Here is a 21454-nt window from a genome sequence, read left to right as displayed (position 1 = left end):
GGGTGCCTGGACACAGGAGCCTCTGTCCTTGGGGACTTGGACTGTGCCGCCTTCCTGGCCTGTGCATGTCTGCACCAGCCCTGAGGTCTGTGAACCTCCTGACGCAGGCGCATTCTGCAGGTTCCATCACATGACCACTCGCCAGCCTCCAGCTCTGCACACTGTGCCTGATTTGGAGGGTGGGCTTTGAGTTCCAAGCTTTGATCAGTGTTTGGCGTTTCTGGCAGCCAGCCTCCATCCTGAAGCCATTTGGGACCCTAGCAGGACTTATTTCCTGTTCCTTGAAAAACTCCAGGGGGCCGAAAGCTGTGTGCCAACAACTAGAGGCAGAGACACAGTGCAGCAAAAGATGCTCCTGTCACTCTGTCACTTAGGAAATCACAAGGGCTGTAAGAGCTCAGTACCAGAAGCCAAGAACAAAAACGTATATGAAAGTATTATATCCCGGTATCACAGTAAAACAGAAGCAGCAGGGCCATCATGGACTGTCTTTTCAGTGGCACTACATGAATAAAATAATTCTTTTGAGACAAGGTGATGCTGTGAAGGCAAGAATCATATGCTGATTTTTAGCCCCATCTGCTGGAATATGTCCTTTGTAGCTGAGAAAATACATATTGAAATACAATGTTAAAAAAATAATAAAAACTAAAACAGGCATGGTGGTACCCACCTGTGATCCCAGCACTGAAGAGGCTGAGGCAGGATTGCTGTGAGTTCAAGGCCAGCTTAGGCTACATAGTGAGCTCAGGACCAGCCTGAACTACATAGCAAGATCCTGTCTTATTAAGTAAGTAAGGACCAAAATTTGGGGCTGCAACCCAGTAAGTGTTTTCAGTTGTTTGTCACATATCTTTAAGAATGAATTGTCTTAAAGCCTGAAATATGCTTTATTTAGGAGCATTACATAGTGTGTGTCACTAGAGCTTAATTAGGTTTCACTATTTTTTTAAATGTGAAATTGAAAGCTTTTCACAGTAATGGTATCTTTAATAGATGCAGACAGTATATACCATAGTTGTTTCCCTTTACCAAATGAGCTTAAATAAAATCTTCATTTCCTAAGTGACAGAAATTTTATTCTTTCTTGTTTTTTTGGTTTTTTTTTTTTGTTTTTTTTTTTGTTTTGTTTTTTGTTTTGTTTTGTTTTTTTTTTGGTGGTACCGGGGATTGAACTCAGGACCCTGTGTTTACCAGGCAGGTGCTTATTCTACTTAGCTATCTCCCTGGCCAAAAAAACTGGTAATTTCAGAGGGAACAAGACCAAAATAAGATTTTCAATACATGATGTATTTATTAATAGAAGCAGCCTACAATTTTAGAATGTCATGGCAAACATGACAGGAGAAAAATTCAGGCCAATCTAAGTAGAAGACACTGAGGAAAGGAGACAGCCTTCAGCAGACTTAGGACAGCCTTAAGAGTGGCTAAGCAAAACACATTAGGGTAGGGATTTATCCCCATTGTCTCTACAGCTCATAGTGTATTTCCCCTACGCAGGCATGTAGTATGTGCCTTCAATCCCAGCACTCCAGAAAGCGGCAGCAGGAGGATCACAAATTTCAAGCCCAGCCTCAGCAAATGAGCACCTTAGCAAGACCCTGCCTCCGAATTTAAAGCAATCCTTTTGGGCCAGCGAGATGGCTCAGCGAACTTGGCAAGCGCAGGGACCAAGGTTCAATCCCTGGCACCACATGGTGCGCCAGCCCCACTCCCAGGACCGCTGAGCCAGCCACTGGGCGTGGTGTGCATGCCTATAATCCTGGTGCTGGGGAGGCTGAGACGGGGATCACTAGAGTCTGAGCTATGTAGTAACATCCTGTACCAAGTACATGAAAGAAAGTAAATAAGATAAAACTCCTTTCAAAGGCCTGGGTAAAAAAAAAAAAAAAAAAAAGGCCTGAGTAATCCAAAGGCCCTACTATGTTCAATCTCCAGTATCACAAAAAAGAAAAGGTTACTAAATGAGTCCCCTGTCCCATCCTTGGACACCTGGGCCTCCTCTCAGCCCTCGTCCTTGGAGCCGGCTCTGCCACTTGGCCAGAGACGGTGCTGTGGACTTCATGTGACATCTATGAGCTTATTACTGGTGGTTCACCTTTCTGAAGTGCTGTGTAGGCCAAGGCAAGCAAGCTGTGGGTTCGCAACCTTTGGCTCAGCCTTTGCTGAGCTCAGTACCACTCGAGATCCGTCCTCTGCGGAGCTGTCTTTTCCCCTTGCCCTCTCCTGTCAGCTTCTCTGTGCCTCTGCTCTTGCCATGTACACCAAAGTGAAGTCTTCCTGTCCCCGCCCCATATATTTTAACTTTGCCCAGTGAGCTTCAGCAACGAACAGGTCTGGTGTCACTGACTGGGGCCTCCCTGAGCCCTCGTGATGTGTTCCGACGGGGCTTCTGCCCTCTGGCCAGCTCAGGCTCTGCCCTTGTCCAGTGGCTCTTAGTGACTCCAGGGTGTCAGGCAGGTCAGCTCAGCGCCTCCCAGACTCCGGCGAGTGTGCTGTGGCTTCTGACTGGGGGTGTGTGTTACCGGCCTTTCACACACCTGCTCCTTCAAAAGGTGGCACCGCCCATTGCTGCCCAGAATTTCCACTACAGTTTGTTTGACTTAACAGTTTTCTAGTTGGATTGCTCTACTTCCAGGTGGGTATTTTATTGATTTCAGATGTCTCTGCTTGTATGCCTTCCCAGCCCCTCTTTATTCTACTGTGCCTTTTTTTTTTTCCTTTTGAGACAGGTCTTGGGTTTTGTTCAGGCTGGCCTCCAATTTATAGCACTCCCCCTGCCTCAGCCTCTCAGACACTAGAATTACAAGGCTTGTGCCACCACTCTCAGGTTTTTTTTATTAAGTTTATTGTTACATTTTAATATACATAATGATCATATTCATCATTGGGAATTTGTATCTGTATATGACATAACTTGATTCTTTTTTTCCCAATCTCTTACTCTCCCTTCAACCTCTCTTACCTCCTTACTTGCAAAAGTTTTGTTTTTCCTTCTTGTCTCCTTTTGTCTTGTCCCTTCCTTTCTCCCTCTCCCTCCCATATTCCCCTGCCCATTGAACATTTTCTTCCAGTTTCTCAGTATCTGTTATACTTTTTGGTCCTTGTTTACACTTTTGGTTTGTTATACCAGAGAAATAATACTGTATTTAAACATGTGTGGCTGATTTATTTCACTTAGGAGTGTGGTCTAATGGTACATTGTTTGTCTAGAAATGTCTCAAGCTTATCCTTCTTTGTGGCAGAGTAGTACTCCATTATATAAAAAATCTTCATCCATTCATCAGTTGATGAGTGTCTGAACTTTTTCCAAGAATTGGCCATTCCAAACTGTGCTGCTATAAACATGGGTGTGTTTATGTCACTAGTGTGATGCTTTGAGTTCTTCAGGAAGATACCAAGAAGGGGCACAGCCGGATCCAGTGGAGCCTCTAGTTTTAGTGCTTTGAGGGATCTCCACACTCATTTCCACAGTCTTTATACCAGCCTAGACCCTCACCAGCGGTGGAAAAGCCTTCGTTTTCTCCACTGCCTCGCCAGCATTTGTTATTGGTTGATTTCTTGATAACAGCTATTCTTTCTGCACTCCTGACTTTGGGATTTAAAAAAAAAATTTTTTTAGACAGGGTCTTGCTATGTTGGCAACCCTCTTGACCCAGTCCTCAAACACGGGGCTCACAGGCAGGCACCACCACACCCAGCTCCTCTGCTGCTCTCGGAGCCACATGTTAAAGCATGCAAGAGAACGAGGAAAGGCAGAGCAAGGGGAGGCCTTTCCTGACAGGCCAGAGTCAGATAGCAGGACAGAGTCTGCAGGCTGCCTGCTGCTCCAGAATCATTCCGGGCACGCAAGGAGTGAGGAAGGGTCTGGGCCGAGGGCAAGAAGGCCAAAGAATCAGTGGTGGTTTAGTGACTCATTAATTTCTTTTGACCAGCTATAATCTAGCAAATGTTGAGCAGTTCCAAGCAGTTTACATTTATCAGCTTGTTTAAGCTTTAAAACAAGCCTATATCGTAGGCATTACTGCTATTCTGATACTCCAAATTTTTCACATTTTTGTGTCTGAAGTCTTAACTTTTGAGCAGATGGCTTTTAAACTTATTTTGACCACATCCCTTATGAGAAACGCATTTAACATTTTATGGACACTGTGACCCAGTGTGCATACACAGGCATGTACGTATGAGAGAAAACACTTGCTCTTGATGCAATACCCTGTGTGTCATTTTAGTCATTTAACTTTTTTTTTAAAAAAAGATGGTTTAGGCCCATGAAGTTGATGTCCAAGCCTGGGGCTGTAAGGCACAGTTGGAAAACACTGCACTGCCTCCCGTGTGTAGTTATGCAGACACAACCTGACACACACAAGACGGCACAAAGCACTCAGCGAACAAGGCACATTCTCAGTATCTGTCATGTTGTTCGCTCTTCACTAGCGTGAAAACACTGCCAGTCACGTGTGCACTTTAAGGAATCTCTGCCCGTACAGGGCTAGTAGCAGAGGGGTAAGTGACCTCAGATACAAATGCTCCAGTGGGGGTTGTGGCGACTCCGGGTTGGAGCCTGAGTGAGATACTCCTTCCTGGCACTCCCGATGGGTGTGGCCTCCTCCAGGATAGTCCAGTCTGTCTCTGGCTCCCTGAAACCTGGGGAGATCAAGCTGCCATTCGTCTCCCTGTATCTTCTCCATCTTCTATGCATCCCTTGTAGAAATTTTGAGGTATCTTGAAGATAACTTGGCTTTGCTGTATGAGGTCCCCTAATGGGGCACAGGAGGCACCACAGGTGTGTGAGCCTCTTGGTGACCCTGCTTGTGCCCATCCCTGAAACAGAACCTGATGCACTGCACAGCATTCGCCACGGCAGATGAATATCATTTGGAGAATCTGTCTCAGGACCTGACCTCCTCCGGGTATGTGGAAGTCACAAGCTTGCCTACAGGTACTTCTGCTGGGCCCCAGGGCCAAGTATATTACAGTGTATTAAAAAATAATTCTGGGGCTGGTGAGATGGCTCAGTGGTCTAAGGCACCTACTTAGAACAAGCTGCAACAAAGCATACGGACTGCGGTTCGATCCCCCAGCAACACATGCCAGCCAGCCTGGCCCCCTGGTGGGCTGAGCTGGCCACACACACACACACACACACACAAATAAATAAAATTTAAAAAAAATAATAATAATAATTCTGCTGTGATACTGTCGGAAGCATGCATTTATTTGCATCTCCTTTTTCTGTTGATTGTATCCTGAGATATCAAATGTTAATGCAAATGACTTGTGAAGAAACTAAGTATTTATATAGAATTTAGTTCTCAGATTAAAGTTGATATAATTTGATCTTTAAAGAATCACTAAAAAAAAAAGAATCACTGAGACTGAGCATGGTGATGCACATCTGTAATCCCAGCATGCAGGAGGATCTCCATGAGTTCAAGACCAGCCTGAGCTACAGATACCCTATCAAAAAACAAAGCAAAAGAATCACTGATACTTGGGAACATCAAGGATCATGTGTGCTAGCCCCTTTCCGAAGGCAAGGTTCATTTTGACTCATGGTTGGGAGGGTTTGGTCCATAATCACACTCGGGCCTGTGGCAAGGCAACAGTCCTGTGGGAGCACAGAGTAGAGCCAGGAAGCAAACAGGAAGAAAAGGAGCCTGTACCTCACTAGTGACCTCATTTCCTCCCACTGGGCCCTACCTGCAAACCTTTTTATTAACATACAGGCCTTTGGAGAACACTTGCCAAAACTGTAGCCCCAAACTACTTTTCTTTCACATTAAAAAGTTGCTTTAGCACTATGGAGCCATGAAATTAATAGAAATGAAGATCCTCTAAAAAGAAATTGACTAGCCCAGAACTTTAAAATCTCACTGAATTAATGAAAAGATAAACACAATGAATATAAAAAGAAAATTAAACTTCACTGGATTTTAGGCCAACACCAGGAAGAATTCTTGAGACATTAGCTTACTTTATATTAAAAATAACTTATAATATTTGGTAAAAAAAAAATTTACAATGAATCTCAAGGTAACCCAATATCCAGAAAGTTTATCACTTTGCCTTACAATAGTAACAATAGCAAGATACAAACCTTCCTGCTACAGAGAAAATTCTTTATAAAGACTCTTTGATCCCACAGACAGTTGAAGTGTCCTTGTGCTTTGTTGGCCTTGATGATGTGAACAGACTGTGCCACTTGATGACAAAATGAACAGTTTGACTTGGGACAACAGCTGTGCCCAGAGCCCCCAAGATCGGTACAGTCCAGGCCACACCAGGCACTGCAGGCTGGCAGGCGTGTGGCTGCGCGCTCTACAGAGCTGAGTGTTACGGCCTGGGGCATTTGGTTTTGTTTCCAGCAGGGGATCACATTCAGGACCTTGCACCTCAGCGGTCTTTTGCATTTCATTCTTACTGCTTTTGGTGGGGTAAGCAAAGTGTCCTGTACAGGATGTAGTGCTTGAGCAAGATGGAGTTCACCCTGACAGCGTAGCTTCGCATTTGATCTCTACCAAGAGTCTGAAGCTTTGGCGTACAGCCAGTCATGGTGGCACACCTGCAACCCCAGCCACACAAGGCTGCAGCAGGAGGACTAAAGCTGCAGGCCTGCCTGGGCAGTCTAGCAAGACCTGGTCCCAAGATAAAAAATAAAAACAGACGAGGATGAACTGAGGATAGCATTTCCTAGTACTATGAAAAAAAATTGTATATAACTTTTTTACAAGTTGATAATTATATCTTAATAACATCTTTACAGTTTACATCATAAAACATTTATGTAAGAGGTAGTACTACATTAATTTTTAAGCAGTTGCTTATTCATGTATATTGGTGTACCTTTGATAATATTTACAGTTAAAGTTTTTAAGTATGTTTTTAAATGATAGGCATCATTGGTTGTTTCGTTTTGTTTTTTGTCTTTTTGAGACAGAGTCTCACTATGCAGTTCAGGCTGGACTTTTACTCACTATTTGACCTTGAACTCACAGCAATTCTGCCTCAGCCTCCCCGCTGCTGGGATTCCAGGCATGCACCATCACACCCAGCTGACGTCTTTATTTCTGTATATTTTCTTTTATTGCCAACTTTATACAGTATTATTTAATTCAATAGAATGAGTAGTTTGGGAATATAAAAAATATAAAGTGGTATATAAAGAAAGAGCACAATTTATTTTAAATCAATTTTGTAGGAATTTAATTCTTAAACCTTAGTTGTATTGAACCTAACACTGACATTTATTAACTCGACTAATAGCTACTGAAGCAGAGGGGGTGTGAACGAGCAATTATAAATAGGACTCATAATACTAGCAAAGAATCCCCATGAGGAATATTTTAGGAATGTCATTTGTTAGGGTTTTCATTTTCGTATCTTAAATCCCTTCCAAAGTCTAGAAAGCTAGAGATTATATGATAGAATGCTTTGTGGTATATAAAGTGATTATAAGTACTTCATAAAAATGTGTACAGGTGGTTCTTAAGATCTTATGTCACCTTGTAACACAACATAGCCTTGTATCGATTTATTTTAAATTGCAGATGCAGCAAATATTTTGGTGATGGGTGTGGAAAGTTCTGCAAAAGAAGGTGATCCTGGAACCATATTCTTCTTCAGGTGAGAGGGAGGAGCAACCCCACTGGGAGGCGCATTTGCGACCGCTGTGGTCCCTGCGAGGCACGAGTGCAGTTTCCAGTCCTCATGGTCAGAATGCGCAGAGTGCTGACGTACCTGTTCATTGATGTCTGGCAGGTTTAGGGGCTGTCTGATAAAACCTGGCACAAAGTCTTTCAACTATTTTGGAAGTTAATACAGTAGTTTTCCTTGCTTTAGCTCCACTGGTAAACATGGGGCTGGGTTTGGTGAAGTACCTGTTGTCTACTCACTGGCTTGTCCCTGGCACATGCTACCTCACTTTCCTTTCCTTCTGGCCCTCTTCTTGCTTTTCTTCTTTCCCTTGTGCAGATTTCAGCTAAAGTTGTAGGCCTCCCCCCACATACAACCTCTCTAGAAATTTCATACTGGAATCCTGGCTCACGCAGCTTACTGTTTATTTGAAGATGGTTGTAACACCCACCTCAATGAAGTGGCCACTCAGGAGTGACAGTGGGAACAGCCCCACGGGTGACAGTCTCCTGCTGTCCTCACGACACTCGGAGCCTCTGCTCTTTCCATTTGGCAGCTGGAGTCGTGGGACCAGTGCTCCCAAGTGGCAGAATAGAAGCACACGGACCACCCATAGGCATCTAGACTTGAAAGCGCACCGTGGATGGCTTCAAAGTCTATGGGGGAGTTCAGGCAGGAGGTCAAGGCAACACAGTGCGACTCGTCTCAAAAACAAAACAAAAAGGTCCAAGCTCTGCCTGAGTGTTTGTGTGGCCTGCGTCCTTATGGTTGTAAACTGGAAGCCTGCTTGTTAGTGTGGATGCATGTCTTCTCTTTGGCCCTAACTTCAGATAAATCCAAGTTTCTTACCCTTAATCCAGTTAGAATACCACCATCGCAGTGCCTCAAGCGCAAAGCAGGATTTTGGAGGACTTCAGCTGCTAATGCAGTGTGACATAAGCCTCACGTGTGACGATGGTGCACTTCCCAGGCAGTGCACTGATAAATAGGATGAAGCAAATGTTGAACAGAATGAATAATAATGTCCTGCTGCCTGAAGACCCATTCAGTGGGCTGTCTGACCCCAGATTGCATCCTGTGAGCATATCATCAGTAGCGAGACTTGCCACTGTTCTTGTCATCCTGGCGTTTGGAGTCCACCTCAGGTTGCACTCACAGTGCCTCTAGTTGGCCACAGGTGCCATCGAGTGCTGCGTTGCAGCGCTAGCTTCTGGGCACCGCTGTGTCAGCCTGGTATTCGAGGAGGGCTTGGCGCACTTGGCTTGCTCCTGCCTCAGAGTGATGATTCGCTGGCTGAATGCCCTCCAGGCCCTGTCCTGAGACCCTCTCCTCCCCTGCAGCCCCATGCACTGCTTGCATCCTCCTTGCCTGTGTTAGTTTGACTCACTTGTCACAGGTTCGATCTTCAGTGGGCAGCTCCCATGAGGACAGCTGTGGCTCAGAATTCCCTGGGCTCCATCCAGGTGACCTCAGCCAGTGTTCCTGCCCTCTACCACTGTACTGTGGTTTGAACTACAGCCTTCATGCTGAACTACATCCATAGCCCTGGTCCTCTCAAGACAGGCTTCTACTAAATTGCTAATTTACACAGATTGGCCTCAAACTTGCAGTGAACCCTGCCTCAGCCTCCCTGGGTTGTGGGAATCCACAGATGTGTACACACAGACACACACCCTGTCTGCCTGCTTCTTTACACTGACTGCTCCCAGCATTGTGACTTCTGGGCCTCGCCAGTTGTAGCTGTTGCTTCTGAGACACTGCCGGCCCCTTCTCCTCCTTGGGCCTGTGCATGTCTTTCTGCTGAATTCGCTCAGTTCCTCACCCAGTCTGCCCTGCCCAGCAGCTCCTTCAGGAGCCTCTACTGCCCCTATGTGTGCTAATCACTGTCAGGAATCAGCACTTGAGGTGTCTGTCTGAAGTAAACACAGACCCACATACCTACTAAACACTTCTAAGAAATGTAGAAAGAATGACATGGGGTCACACTCTGTTTACACTTCCCTCCAGTGCGGCAGCCCAGAGCCTGACCCCCCTTGACTCACTACCCAAACCAACTCAACGTGTCAGACTTCAGAGAGGAGACCAAGTTGATTTACAGGGCTTAGACTTTATAAATTCTGTCCAAATCAAGATTGATTCAGAAGCCTCCCAGGGCTTACTTATAACTGTTCTAAGCACTCTGAAGTAGGAAGCTTTATTCCATAGTGGTTGTTTGCTTTATTCCCCAGCAGTGAAAACATCATCCTTTGCTGCAAGTTTGAGATCAGCCTGGGCTACAAAGTGAGCCCAGCCTGAACTGTACAGTGAGACCCTGAGTCAGACAAGAAAGAAAGATCCTTTATTCTTTCCCCATAGCAGAGTCCGCCTATGAGAGCTAAGGTGGGGTCCTCAGAACTTTCCTAATTTTTGATTAATGATGTAGCTCATTGGTAAACCACTTTTCTAGTAGCCTGTCTGAAGCCCTGGGTTTGATCCTCAGCACCACCCACATGAAAAAATATCCTCACTTTTGATTTCCATACATCAGAATTTAGCCACACATAGAGGCATCTGGAGAATATGAAGTTATATAGTGTCACAGTAATAGCTATCTGCTGTATAGTTGCTGTGAGAAGCCATGGAGGGCTCTTTTATAAGGAGGAAAGGTTTATTTAGGTCACTGTTCGTAGAGGTTTCAGTTCATAGTCAGCTGGCTCTAAGGTAGGGTGGCATATGGCAGAGGGCAACCATTCATGACAGTGGAAGACAGCAGAAGCAGGAAGAGGAGAAGGAAGAGCAAGCTGCTTTCTCTCCATCCTTTATCTGTGTGCAAGCTAGTGTGAGTGTAGCACTTACATGCACAGTCACAGTACTGGGCCATGAATCAGGCACCGACTGTAGAAACTCACCCTGATATCCACATGAAGCTTTTGGGGGACAGCTAGACATAAACTGTAACATTAAATAAACCAGATACGTGAAAATGCAGCTTTACAAGAGGCTGATGGACATAATCTATGCCCAAATACATAGTATTTGGTCAATTCAGCTTCTTTTTTTTTTTGGCAGAACCGGGGATTGAACTCAGACCCTTGCGCTTGCCAGGGAAGCACTTATTCCACTGAGCCATCTCCCCGGCCCCTCAACTTTTTTTAAAGACTGGTAACATCCTACAGCACTGACTAGGCACCATGTGACACTGCTTGGGCACTGTCATAAAGAGAAGCCATGGAGATTTGAGAAATCAGGTTTTATCAAGAATAAAAATAGTAGGGCTGGGGAGATAGCTCAGTAAAATAAGCGCCTGCCTGGCAAGCACAAGATTCTGAGTTCAATCCTCGGCACCGAAAAAAAAAAAAAAAAGAATCAAAAAGTAGTTCTTATTGTAGAAGTCCCATCAAATTCTCTAGTCAGTCAATAAATCATATTTATTCTGAATGTTATCTAAGTGTAACTTCATAACCCCAGATAATGCATTCAGTTGACTCTTACTTTTTTAAATCAGGGAAGGAGCTGCTGTGTTTTGGAATGTGAAAGACAAAACTGTAAGTATAAATAAAGTATAAAAGTACTAAAATATAGTTTTCTATGACTAAATTATTAACTGACACTGTAGTTTGTAATATTGGAAGATAATTTTCTACACATTATATTCTGTCAGTTTTGCCTTCTAAAATATATTTTGGCTTTTTAAAATTTTTCCTTTTTCTAAATGCATGGTGATTTGTGAAGAGCCTGATAACACTACAGAAAGAATTATATTTGTATATTATAATGTACAAAATTAATAACATAATTTTCTATAACATATTACTTACAGGTAATACTCTCCTTAATATAAAAATCAAAATTTATAATGCAACTGTTTGAGAGGGAGTTTGATAATTACATCAAAGCTTTATATTTAACCCAGCAACTTTACACTTAGAAAGCTGTCCCCGTAGCATGCATGTGTTGGTACACACCTGTCATCCCACACCACCTGGCAGGCTGAGGCAGGAGGATTGCTGTGAGTTCAAGGCCAGCCAGGGATACCTAGTAAGATTCTGTTTCAGAAACAAAAAAAAAAACAAAAACAAAAAACTTAGCCAAAGGCCCTAATCACAGTTATACATGGCAAATTATGTACAAAAATGTTCATCAAGGCATTTTTTTACACGAGAAAAAATTAGAAATCACTAAAATACACAGTAACAGAAAGTTTATTAAATATATCCATAGGGTAAAATATACTACAGTTCTTAAAAACCATGTGGAAAAATATTCCTGGGATGTTTCTTATGGATACAGTGAAGTTAAAAGACCAGGTTATAAAATGTAAGAATCGGGGCTGGGGAGATAGCTTAGCAAACACAAGGTCCCAAATTCAATCTCCTGTGCTGCATGCCATCCAAGCCCCAAAACTGAGTGTGGTGGCACACTCCTGTAATCCCAGCCCTGGGGAGGCTGAGACAGGAGGGTCACTATGAGTCTGAACTGCGTAGTGAGACCCTGTATCAAATAAATAAATAAATAAATAAATAAATATGCTTCAAACAATTCCAATTTTACTCAAAAGAGATGTATTTAGTAGGTAAGAAATTAAAGGAAAAAGGAAATATAAATGACCAATAAATATAAGATACAAATTGTCTGTCTAAAGTTGCAGAGACAGGAGAAGCTAGAAGTGCCCTGGGGGTTGGGATTTATGCTTCTGTTTCCTTTTGTAGTGCTGGGGACTACCCCAGGATCTGCACACTGAGCTCCATCTCCACCCCACCCCACCCACCCCTTTATGAGACAGGGTCTTACTGTGTAGTTCAGTCTGGCCTCAAACAGCAATCCCTTGCCTCAGCCTCCCACCTGCTGGAATTACAGGTGTGTGCCACCACGCTGAACTCCCAGCCCTTTTTACCTTTTTTAGTTTTCTTGAGACAGGGTCTCCCTGAGTCACTGTAGTTTTTATATTACTATCATGAATGTTAGGATTTTAAAGTAAGAAAAACAGTCTTGGAGAGCCGGTTAGCAACATGTATCAAGATTATAAGCACATGTCTTTTGCTTCTGTTTTGTTACTGTCTAGTACTGGGGCTCAAACCTAAGGCCACATGCAAGCCAGATGAGCCCTACACCTTTGAGCTGTACCCCATCCCACCTACCTTGAGGTCTGGCAGCTCCTAAAGAAGTATTGTCACAAGCCTGAGGATGCACGCGTGAGGAGGATGTGCTCGATAGATGCTGTCCATTGAGTAGACGTTTGATATGGTTAAGAAAGTTGCAGCTCCTCCAATAAGAATTGCGCTGAGAATGTCCCTACGTGTGGTGTGATCCCCTTCTCATAAAGGAGTACACGTGCTCGTAGAACAGTGTGGAAGGGTATGTGCCAAGTTTGGTCACGATTATCTTGTAGGATTTCAGATGAGCAAGAGAAGATCATTCTTGCACCATTTTATGTTGCTTAAATCTCTACAAATACTCGCCTTCACTTTTTTTTTTTTTTTTTTTAAGAGATTTAATGTACACAAACCATGTTACCAGTGATTTTCTTTGGGTGGTAGAATACCAAAAATTTATGCTTATTTATATTTTCCACCTACAGAAACAAATGACGTGTCATCCTGGTTAGTTTAGTGTCACCATGAGTTTGCCTTTTCCCAAAAACTAAGCAACAACAAAAACAAAAACAAAAACAAACTAAGCAACAGAAAGCATGCCAGTGAGGCCTAGGTATGGTGGTGCACACCATAATCCCAGCACTGGGAAGCAGAGGCAGGAGGATCATTGCAAGTTCAAGACCAGCCTGGGCTACAGAGTGAGCTCAAGGTCAGCCTGACCTGCAGAGAAAGACTCTGTCTGAAAAAGACGAGGGGAAAAAAAGCACGCCATGGAATGCAGTGGGAGGCCTTACAGGCACCGGCACCCCTGCTGCTGGCACTGAGGGACTGGTCTTCATTTCGGGAGCATGTTCTGTTTTTTCCAGATGAAGCAAGTGATGCAGATCCTAGAGAGACATGAAGTTCAGCCGTATGAAATTGCCTTGGTGCACTGGGAAAACGAAGAGCTTAACTACATGAAAATAGAGTAAGTGACATTTTGTCAGACTTGAAAAGGGCACTGGGAAGAAACTAGGAAGCAACAGAGGAAGTGACCTGTTTATGAATATGGGGACTAATTCTTTTGTGTGTGTGTGTGTGTGTGTGTGTGTGTGTGTGTGTGTGTGTGTGTTGTGTATAGAACCGGGGACTGAACTCAGGCCCTTGCCATTGCCAGGCAACCGCTTATTCTACTGAGCCATCTCCCCAGCCCCCATGGGGACTAATTCTAAGAAAAAAGTCACTGCTACACATAAAAGGCTATGTCGTACAATCAATATTAGAGAAATACAGGTAACTTTTAACCTGTCGGCATAGCCACAAATTAAGTAGATATGTAATCCCAAAGCTGAAAGCTTACACTTTCTTTTCTTTTAGGCTTTTTTTGAGACAGGGTCTTGCTATGTAGTGCAGGTTGGCCTTGAACTCGCTGTGTAACTCGGCCTGGCCTTGAGTTCACAGCATCCTCCTGCCTCAGCCTTCAAGTGCTGGGGTTACAGACATGCCCCACCATGCTGGCTCACTGTGCCTCCTTGTTTCTAATACCTGTTCTGGAAAGACTAATACTGAACCATCTTTCTTTTGAACATTTAGTTGCTTTCCTTTTTTCTTTTCCATTAAATAGTTCACCATAGAAAGTTTTCTGTACATAAATTTTTAAAAATCTTTTATTGATTTGATACAATTCACTGTGCAGCTCAGACTCATAGTGATCCGCTTGTCTCAGCCTCCCCAGCGCTGGGATTACAGCCGTGCACCCCCATGCCTAGTATCAGTGGCTGGCTCGGCACGTGGGGCCAGCATAGCATGTGGTACTGGGGACCTAATCCGGGTCCTTGTGCTTGCCAGGCTGAGCTATCTGCCCGGCCCCTGTTGTTTTGTTTGTTGAGACAGAGTCTTGATTTGTAATTCAGGCTGGCCTTAAAGTAATTACATAGCCCAGGCTGGCTTCAAACTCACCACAGTCCTCCTGCCTTTGCCTCCCGAATGCTGGGATTACAGGCAGGCACCACCTTCTTACACAAACCTCTATAGCTTTAATTTCCATGGAACAAATTTCTAGAAATTGAATTAGTTTGATCAATGAGTATGAGACTCTTGATATATATTGTCAAAATGACCTCTAGAAAGATGATAAGGTTTATTTATCCAAAAGAGAAATTTAAAGTACTTTTTAAAATGCATGTAGATGCACACCTATAAATCCAGCACTCTGGGAGGCTGAGGCTGGAGGATTGCCTTGAATTCAAGGCCAGCCTGGGCTATATAGTAAATTAATTAATTATTTTCAAAAATTAAGATTTTTTTTTTAAATTAAGATTTATAAGATGCTTTCTTTCATTTTTCAGAGGACAGTCTAAACTTCACAGAGGAGAAATCAAATTGAATTCAGAATTAGATATTGATGATGCCATTCTAGAGAAATTTGCTTTCTCCAACGCTCTTTGCCTTTCTGGTAAGTCACTTCTATTTTTTGAAGAAGGTATTAGTTTTCATCTTATCACAGAAAATTTAAGTTTTGGGTTTTTTTTTAATGTATTTAGTACAGGGTCTACAGGGTCTCACTACGCAGATCGGACTGATAGTGATCCTCCTGTCTACAGCCTCCTAAGTGCTAGGCTTACAGGCTCGCTGCTGCCACCACGCCCAGTCTCAATCACATCTCAGCGTGCTCTGAGGGGCAAGGCCAGCACCGCAAGCCTGGAGTCAAACCCCAGTCCCTGCGTCTGCCTAAGCAGGTGCTTTAATCCACTAAGCTATCTGGCTGGCCCTCATAAGATTTAAGTATTTGGTGAAGATTTGGGCACGTTTCCACAGAGCACTCAACAGGAAAGTTTTTCTCTGACAGATGGTATAAGCCATGGCCTCTGCAATTCCTCATGGCGTGTTTGTTGTGTACGAACATACTTTGCCCCGTTTAGTTTTCTTTGTTGGCCTCTCCGCCTCTGTGGGACCTTGTCCGTGGCCTCCAGCTCAGGTAGACACAGCCCAAGCCTCTGGAGAAACCACGCTCCTGTGCGCTCCAGGAATGGGGCCAAGTGAAAGCAGCTTTCCCTGCAAGAGCCATGCCTCAGACAGAACTGGCTGAGCTCTGCTCCTTTCACCAAACGTCTGCTTCAGGCCGCACTCGGACGTCCGCGCCCCTCTGGAGCACTGTGCAGTGCAAGGCTGGGGGTAGCACACCTCCCCAGCACCACAGAGCTGCCCGGTGGAGGCAGTGTAATCCCTTCTGGCTTCCAAGATGCACCATTAAAAAATCAGGTCTTGGGGGCCGGGGAAATGGCTCAGTAGAATAAGCACTTCCCTGGCAAGCTCAAGGACCTGAGTTCAATCCCTGGTTCCACCAAAAAAAAAAAAAAAAAAAAAAAAAGTCTTCTCCTTGGATCACCAGCAGGGCTTGGAAATGCAGTTTCCCGTCAGTTTCCACATTAGTGCTGCCCTTTATCCTAATTAAATGGTCTTAGGGATCTAGTTTCACCTTTCAAGCATTTGCTTCTTCTTTTTTTTTTTTTTTAATTTTTTTTTCTTTTCTTTTCAAAGTTTTATTGATAAACATATAGCAATGAGACAGTTTCAAATCAAATCGAAAGTACAGTTTCAACAAATAATACACTGTATATATTCTTCTTAGTGGTTAATTGCTGTACAAGATGCAGACTTGTGATCCTACTTACAAACACCATTAGAAAAAATCATTCTATTCATTAAGAAAATGCAACTATATATCTATCCCAACCACTTTGAATACACAGATACAAAATGGACATTCATAGTTATACCCCAATGTTTTTAAGTTCCGTTGTTGAATATTATAGGTGTGTAAACTCAGCAAAATATTCTAAAAGAGTCCAGTAGCCCATAATAGCATTGGGTCTTCTGTTTAACTGGCAATGTCAGAAATTACTGACCTGAGTCCCCTACAGCTCAACATAACAGCATGGCTTTACTTCCTATATTTCATCTTCATACTTTTCTACTGGATGGTTAAGACCAAGGTAAAGCAGGACCTGTGCAACAAAGCATTTGCTTCTTAAACTGTGGAGAAGGTAGCAAAGGTGCTGTGCACTTCTACATTTGAATAAATGTGATTGTGATGGTAAATGTTCCATGTTACCTTTCTCTCCCTAGTGAAACTAGCTATTTGGGAAGCAACACTGGATAAATTTATTGAGTCTATTCAGTCAATTCCAGAGGTAATTATTTCATTTTTATGCTTGTTTTATTTCTACATGGGAAAAATATAAATTCTTCAATGTAACAATATGTGTGTATGAGGATAATAAACTAACAAACATGGGTCTGGGGAGACAGCTCAGTAGAATAAGTGCTTGCCTGTTAAGCACAAGGGCCTGAGTTCAACCCCCAGTTCTGCCAAAAAAATAAAAAATAAACTAACAAACACTAGGAAAGCTAGATGAAATTTAAGAAAAAACTTCCAATTACATACAAAACAGTGACAGAAAATCTCAAGTGATTTTTTTTTTTTAATATAGATTATTTTCCTATATGGCAGACGTTAATACAAATGAAAACAGTGAAATCTCACCTTTCTAAGGAAGGTGATCGATCACCACCACTTTTCATGATGAAAAAGTACTAAGGCCAGCCACTGTGGCACATGCCTGCAATCCCCACACTGGGAGGGCCTTTAGAAGTGTCCTGAGGTCAAGCTCAACCTCATGACTCAGCAAGACCCTGTTTCAAAATTTAAAAGGCTATGGGTACATAGTTCAGTGTGAAAGTCCTGGGTTCAATCCGTAGTTACCCCAAAAAAAGAATTTGATAAATTTTGAGAAGAAAATGAACACTTAAGGGGCTGGTGAGATGGCTCAGTGGTCTAAAGCACCTACTTAGAACAAGCTTAGCAAAGCACAGGGACTGTAGTTCAATCCCCCAACACCACATGCCAGCCCGCCCCGCCCCCTGGTGGGCTGAGCTGGTCACACACACACACACACACACACACACACAAATAAATAAATAAATAAAATTTTTAAAAAATTAGCACTTAAAATGCATATATAGGGGCCAGGGAGATGGCTCAGTAGAATAAACGCTTCCCTGGCAAGTGCAAGGACCTGAGTTCAATCCCCAGTTCCACAATAAAATAAAATGCATATATAATGGGGCTGGCCAGATAGCTCAGCAGTCTAAAGCACCTGCTTAGACAAGCTTAGTTGGCAAAGCACAGAGACCGCAGTTTGGTCCCCAGCACCACATGCTGCGCCAGCCCTGCCCCCCCCCCAAAAAAAATAAGAATAAAATGTATAAATTGGCTGGTAAGATAGCTCATCAGTCTAAAGCGTCTGCTTAGACAAGCTTAGACAGCTGCAGGGGACCACAGTTCGATTCCCGGCATCACATGCCACTTCAGCCTCACTCTCAGGGTGGGTGGCGGAGCCGGCCAAAAAAATAAATAAATAAAAACATAAAACACATATATTTAGTTATATATATTTACTACATAAAACTGTAAAGTTGAAGGCTGGGGAGATTGATCAGTGCCATAAGCACCTGCCTGGCAAGCACAAGGTCCTGAGTTCAATCCCTGGTACTGTTCAAAAAAAAAAAAACAAAAAAAAAAAAAACTATAAAGTTATTAAAATTTCAAAGTCCATTAACATCGTTTTTGCTACAACTAATTTTGTTTTTACTGCTACAAAATAATGTAATTATTCTCAGGAGAAGACAGGCCCTGCTTAGATTAGGAATGTGTGTCCCAGGAAATGTTGATGGGAGGGGTACTGTAGCATACCCCAAGGCCTGCTCACCTAAGGGAGGGGTCTGTCCCTGCTCAGTGTGGAGCTTGAGTTCCTGGTTGGGCAGACCCATTGTTCCTGGCAAGAACACAGACACATGGTGGCAGAGAGTGTGTCTGTGGCAGTGAGGCAGCAGAGTGAGGAAGAATGAGGCGCAGGGACGCCAGTGCCCCTCAGGAGACCCCCATCCCCCACCTCACTCACTCCCATTCCCTCCCCACTCGGAAGCTGTGCCTTCCAGAGTATGAACCTGGCCCTTATGGGGGACACTCAGCGTCCAGAATATTGCAAAGGGAAATGAAAAAAGTAAAGTGTAAAATTCCTACCAAGAAGAAAAAAAAAATTCCTACCAAGTAATAGTTTGAAATCTCAGCATGAGTTAAGATATGCAGGTGGGACACCATCATCTTAGAGTTACTTAAATAGAGTTAAAATTATGCCCTTTGAGAATCTGTGGGATGGGCCCAGTTCTTAGTGGAAAGCTATACATATAGTGATCCCCAGTACCCAAGGGAGATTGGCTCCAGACCTGGCACTCCCCCACCCATGGGGTCCACTGTCACGTACAGTGACACCATGTTTGCAGATGACCCATGTGCATCCTCCTGTGTACCCAGCTGCATGACACCTGATGCAATGTGGATACTGTAGACAGTAGTTTTTCTATTGTTTCTTCGTTATGTTTTCTTTGTAGTGCTTGGGATCAAAATAAGGGCCTCCAACTTGGCAGGCAAGTCCTGAACAGCTGAGCTACACTCCAGTCCTGTAAATGCTGTGTGAACAGCTGTCCCACTGCCGTGTTTAGGGACTGACCAGGGAATAGTCTACATGTTCGGTACAGGTGCAATGGTTTCTAAATATTTTGTACCTGTGATTAGTTGAATCCATAGATGCACAACTCACAGGTATTGAGGGCCAACTATGTATGTGGTTTTGTTCTCTCCCAAATAGGCTTTAAAAGCTGGGAAGAAAGTGAAATTATCTCATAAAGAAGCTATGCAGAAAATGGGTGAACTCTTTGCCCTAAGGTAAAATTTTCTCTTATAAGTAAAATATTTCATACACATAAGAATCCCAAGAAATCATGGCTGTAGTTCCATAGTAAAGAGCAGACATTTAGGCCAGGCTTGGTGGAGCACACCTCTAATCCCAGCACTTGCGAGGCTGAAGCAGGATGATTGCTGAGTTCAAGGCTAGTCTGCACTACATGGCAAGACCTATCTCAAGAAACAAAACAGTAAACATTCATGCCTTTGAGGGATTATAGCTATTTTCATTAAATTACAAGCAGGCAGAACTCTGATGAGAAGCAGATGGGCTTATAGCGGGACTGTACTGCAGGAAATTCAACATGTGCAAGAAAGATCATAGTTAGTCCACATTAACCCCATGTCGGAGGGGGTTGCAGATGTTCTTTTAAGGTAAGACAGTATATTCCAGACCGTGGTCAATGGGAATTCCAAGCAAAAATAATAGCACTGCGTTATAATGCTAAACAGATTTACTGTAGAGTTAGACTTATGTACTCTACTTCTTTGTATTGCAGAGTGCCACAGGCAAGGATTGTGCCTTATATAATTTAAAACTTACATTTCCTGAACTAGCCCTCTTAGTCTTATTTAAATATATACTCTACCATCCCATTTGAGCATACATCAAAAGGAACCAAGGAAAATAAACTGTTATAATGGCAACAAGTCCCACCTGTCACATGTAATACACCATCAATTTTAAGGTACCCCTACTCTTAGGATGCTAAATGGGAAGAATTGTGTCTTTTTGTTGTTGTTTTGGCGGAACCAGGGATTGAACTCGCCTTGCACTTGCCAGGGAAGCACTTATTTCACTGAGCCATCTCCCCAACCCCAAGATTTACAAGTGTTTTTTTTTTTTTTTTTTTTTTTTTTTTTTTTTTGCGGAACCGGGGATTGAACTCAGGCCCTTGCGCTTGCCAAGGAAGCACTTATTCCACTGAGCCATCTCCCCAACCCCAATTGTGTCTTAAAATTGATAAAATACACTAATGCTTTATTTTAGAAGGCTAGGAAGATTTTCAGTGTACCTTATTCCTAGTTTCCCAGGGCTTAAGAGTATTATTTCTCCTACTGTGAGTAGCACTGTCCACTTCTTCCCCTTCTGGCTAGGAATGAGTCAGCAGAGCGCCAAGAGTTGCTGCTCTGCATGCTCTTCGGGTCTCTCCCTGTGTACTTCTCACGTGGGGGCCCTGCCTCAGATGCCCAACTAGCAGCATGGCACAGATACCCCAAAGCGTGTGTTCTCCTCCGAGGAGGAATCTGCTCTCCTGTTCTCTTGCTAATGCAAGCAGAATCTAGTATAGCAAATATAGTATTAAAACTTGAGGCTAAATACCCTTAGATTTATGTTTCTGTAAAGCCTGCCTTTTGTTATCCAAAGTTTTCTTATCATTACAATAAAAGCACTTATGCTATTAAAAGGATTATGATGAATGTGTATAAAACAAACATGGCAAGGTGTACTAGATGAAAAATAAAGTCAAATTACATGTGGTATGACCCCATTGTGTAAGAGAACAGATCCCTAGTAAAAATATATATTTAATATATACATACACATGTACACATATGTGCAGACACATGTAATCCATGAGGAGAGCCCTAGAAGGCCCCATCAGTGTGCTGGAAGATCCGATGCTTGGGAAGAACAAAGGATTTCACTTCTGTGGTGGGGTAAGCAGGTCTACCACTGCTTTCCTGAGTTGTTCTCTAGCAGTTTTCTGGTTAGTGGCTACTTATACACAAGTTATGTAACTGTTACAAGTCTTTCTAGTTTTTGTGTCATGTCCCCGAGCCCCCAAAATCACATGTATATATAGTGTGAAACCTCTTAAATAGAAGAAATGAAAACAAATTTATCTTTTCTATTTCATCAATGTTTTTAATTTAAAAAATTTTTTTAAAGAATACAAAATAGTGGGCTGGAGAGATGGCTCAGTGGTCTAAAGCACCTACTTAGAACAAGCTTAGCAAA

General features: G+C 43.1%; 1 protein-coding gene across 3 annotated transcripts in view; it reads left to right on the top strand.

Annotated features, from left to right (window-relative positions):
- Positions 1-21454, top strand: part of Rmnd1 (required for meiotic nuclear division 1 homolog) — a 53308-nt gene that overhangs the window by 24186 nt on the left and 7668 nt on the right. For 2 of the 3 annotated variants that reach the window (XM_023706245.1, XM_004645982.2), the window contains 7 exons: positions 4834-4942; positions 7551-7626; positions 11120-11159; positions 13574-13674; positions 15035-15141; positions 16815-16879; positions 19397-19473. In XM_023706245.1, the coding sequence (XP_023562013.1) occupies positions 4840-4942; positions 7551-7626; positions 11120-11159; positions 13574-13674; positions 15035-15141; positions 16815-16879; positions 19397-19473 (569 nt within the window). In that variant the 5' untranslated portion in view covers positions 4834-4839. Of the gene's footprint in view, positions 1-4833; positions 4943-7550; positions 7627-11119; positions 11160-13573; positions 13675-15034; positions 15142-15534; positions 15969-16814; positions 16880-19396; positions 19474-21454 lie in introns of those variants that run through there. The other variant, XM_023706244.1, reaches the window with a different exon arrangement.

This window comes from Octodon degus, unplaced genomic scaffold, assembly GCF_000260255.1.
Source record: "Octodon degus isolate 3935 unplaced genomic scaffold, OctDeg1.0 scaffold00246, whole genome shotgun sequence".
Taxonomy (NCBI): domain Eukaryota; kingdom Metazoa; phylum Chordata; class Mammalia; order Rodentia; family Octodontidae; genus Octodon; species Octodon degus.
This window is presented reverse-complemented; position numbering and strand designations above follow the sequence as displayed.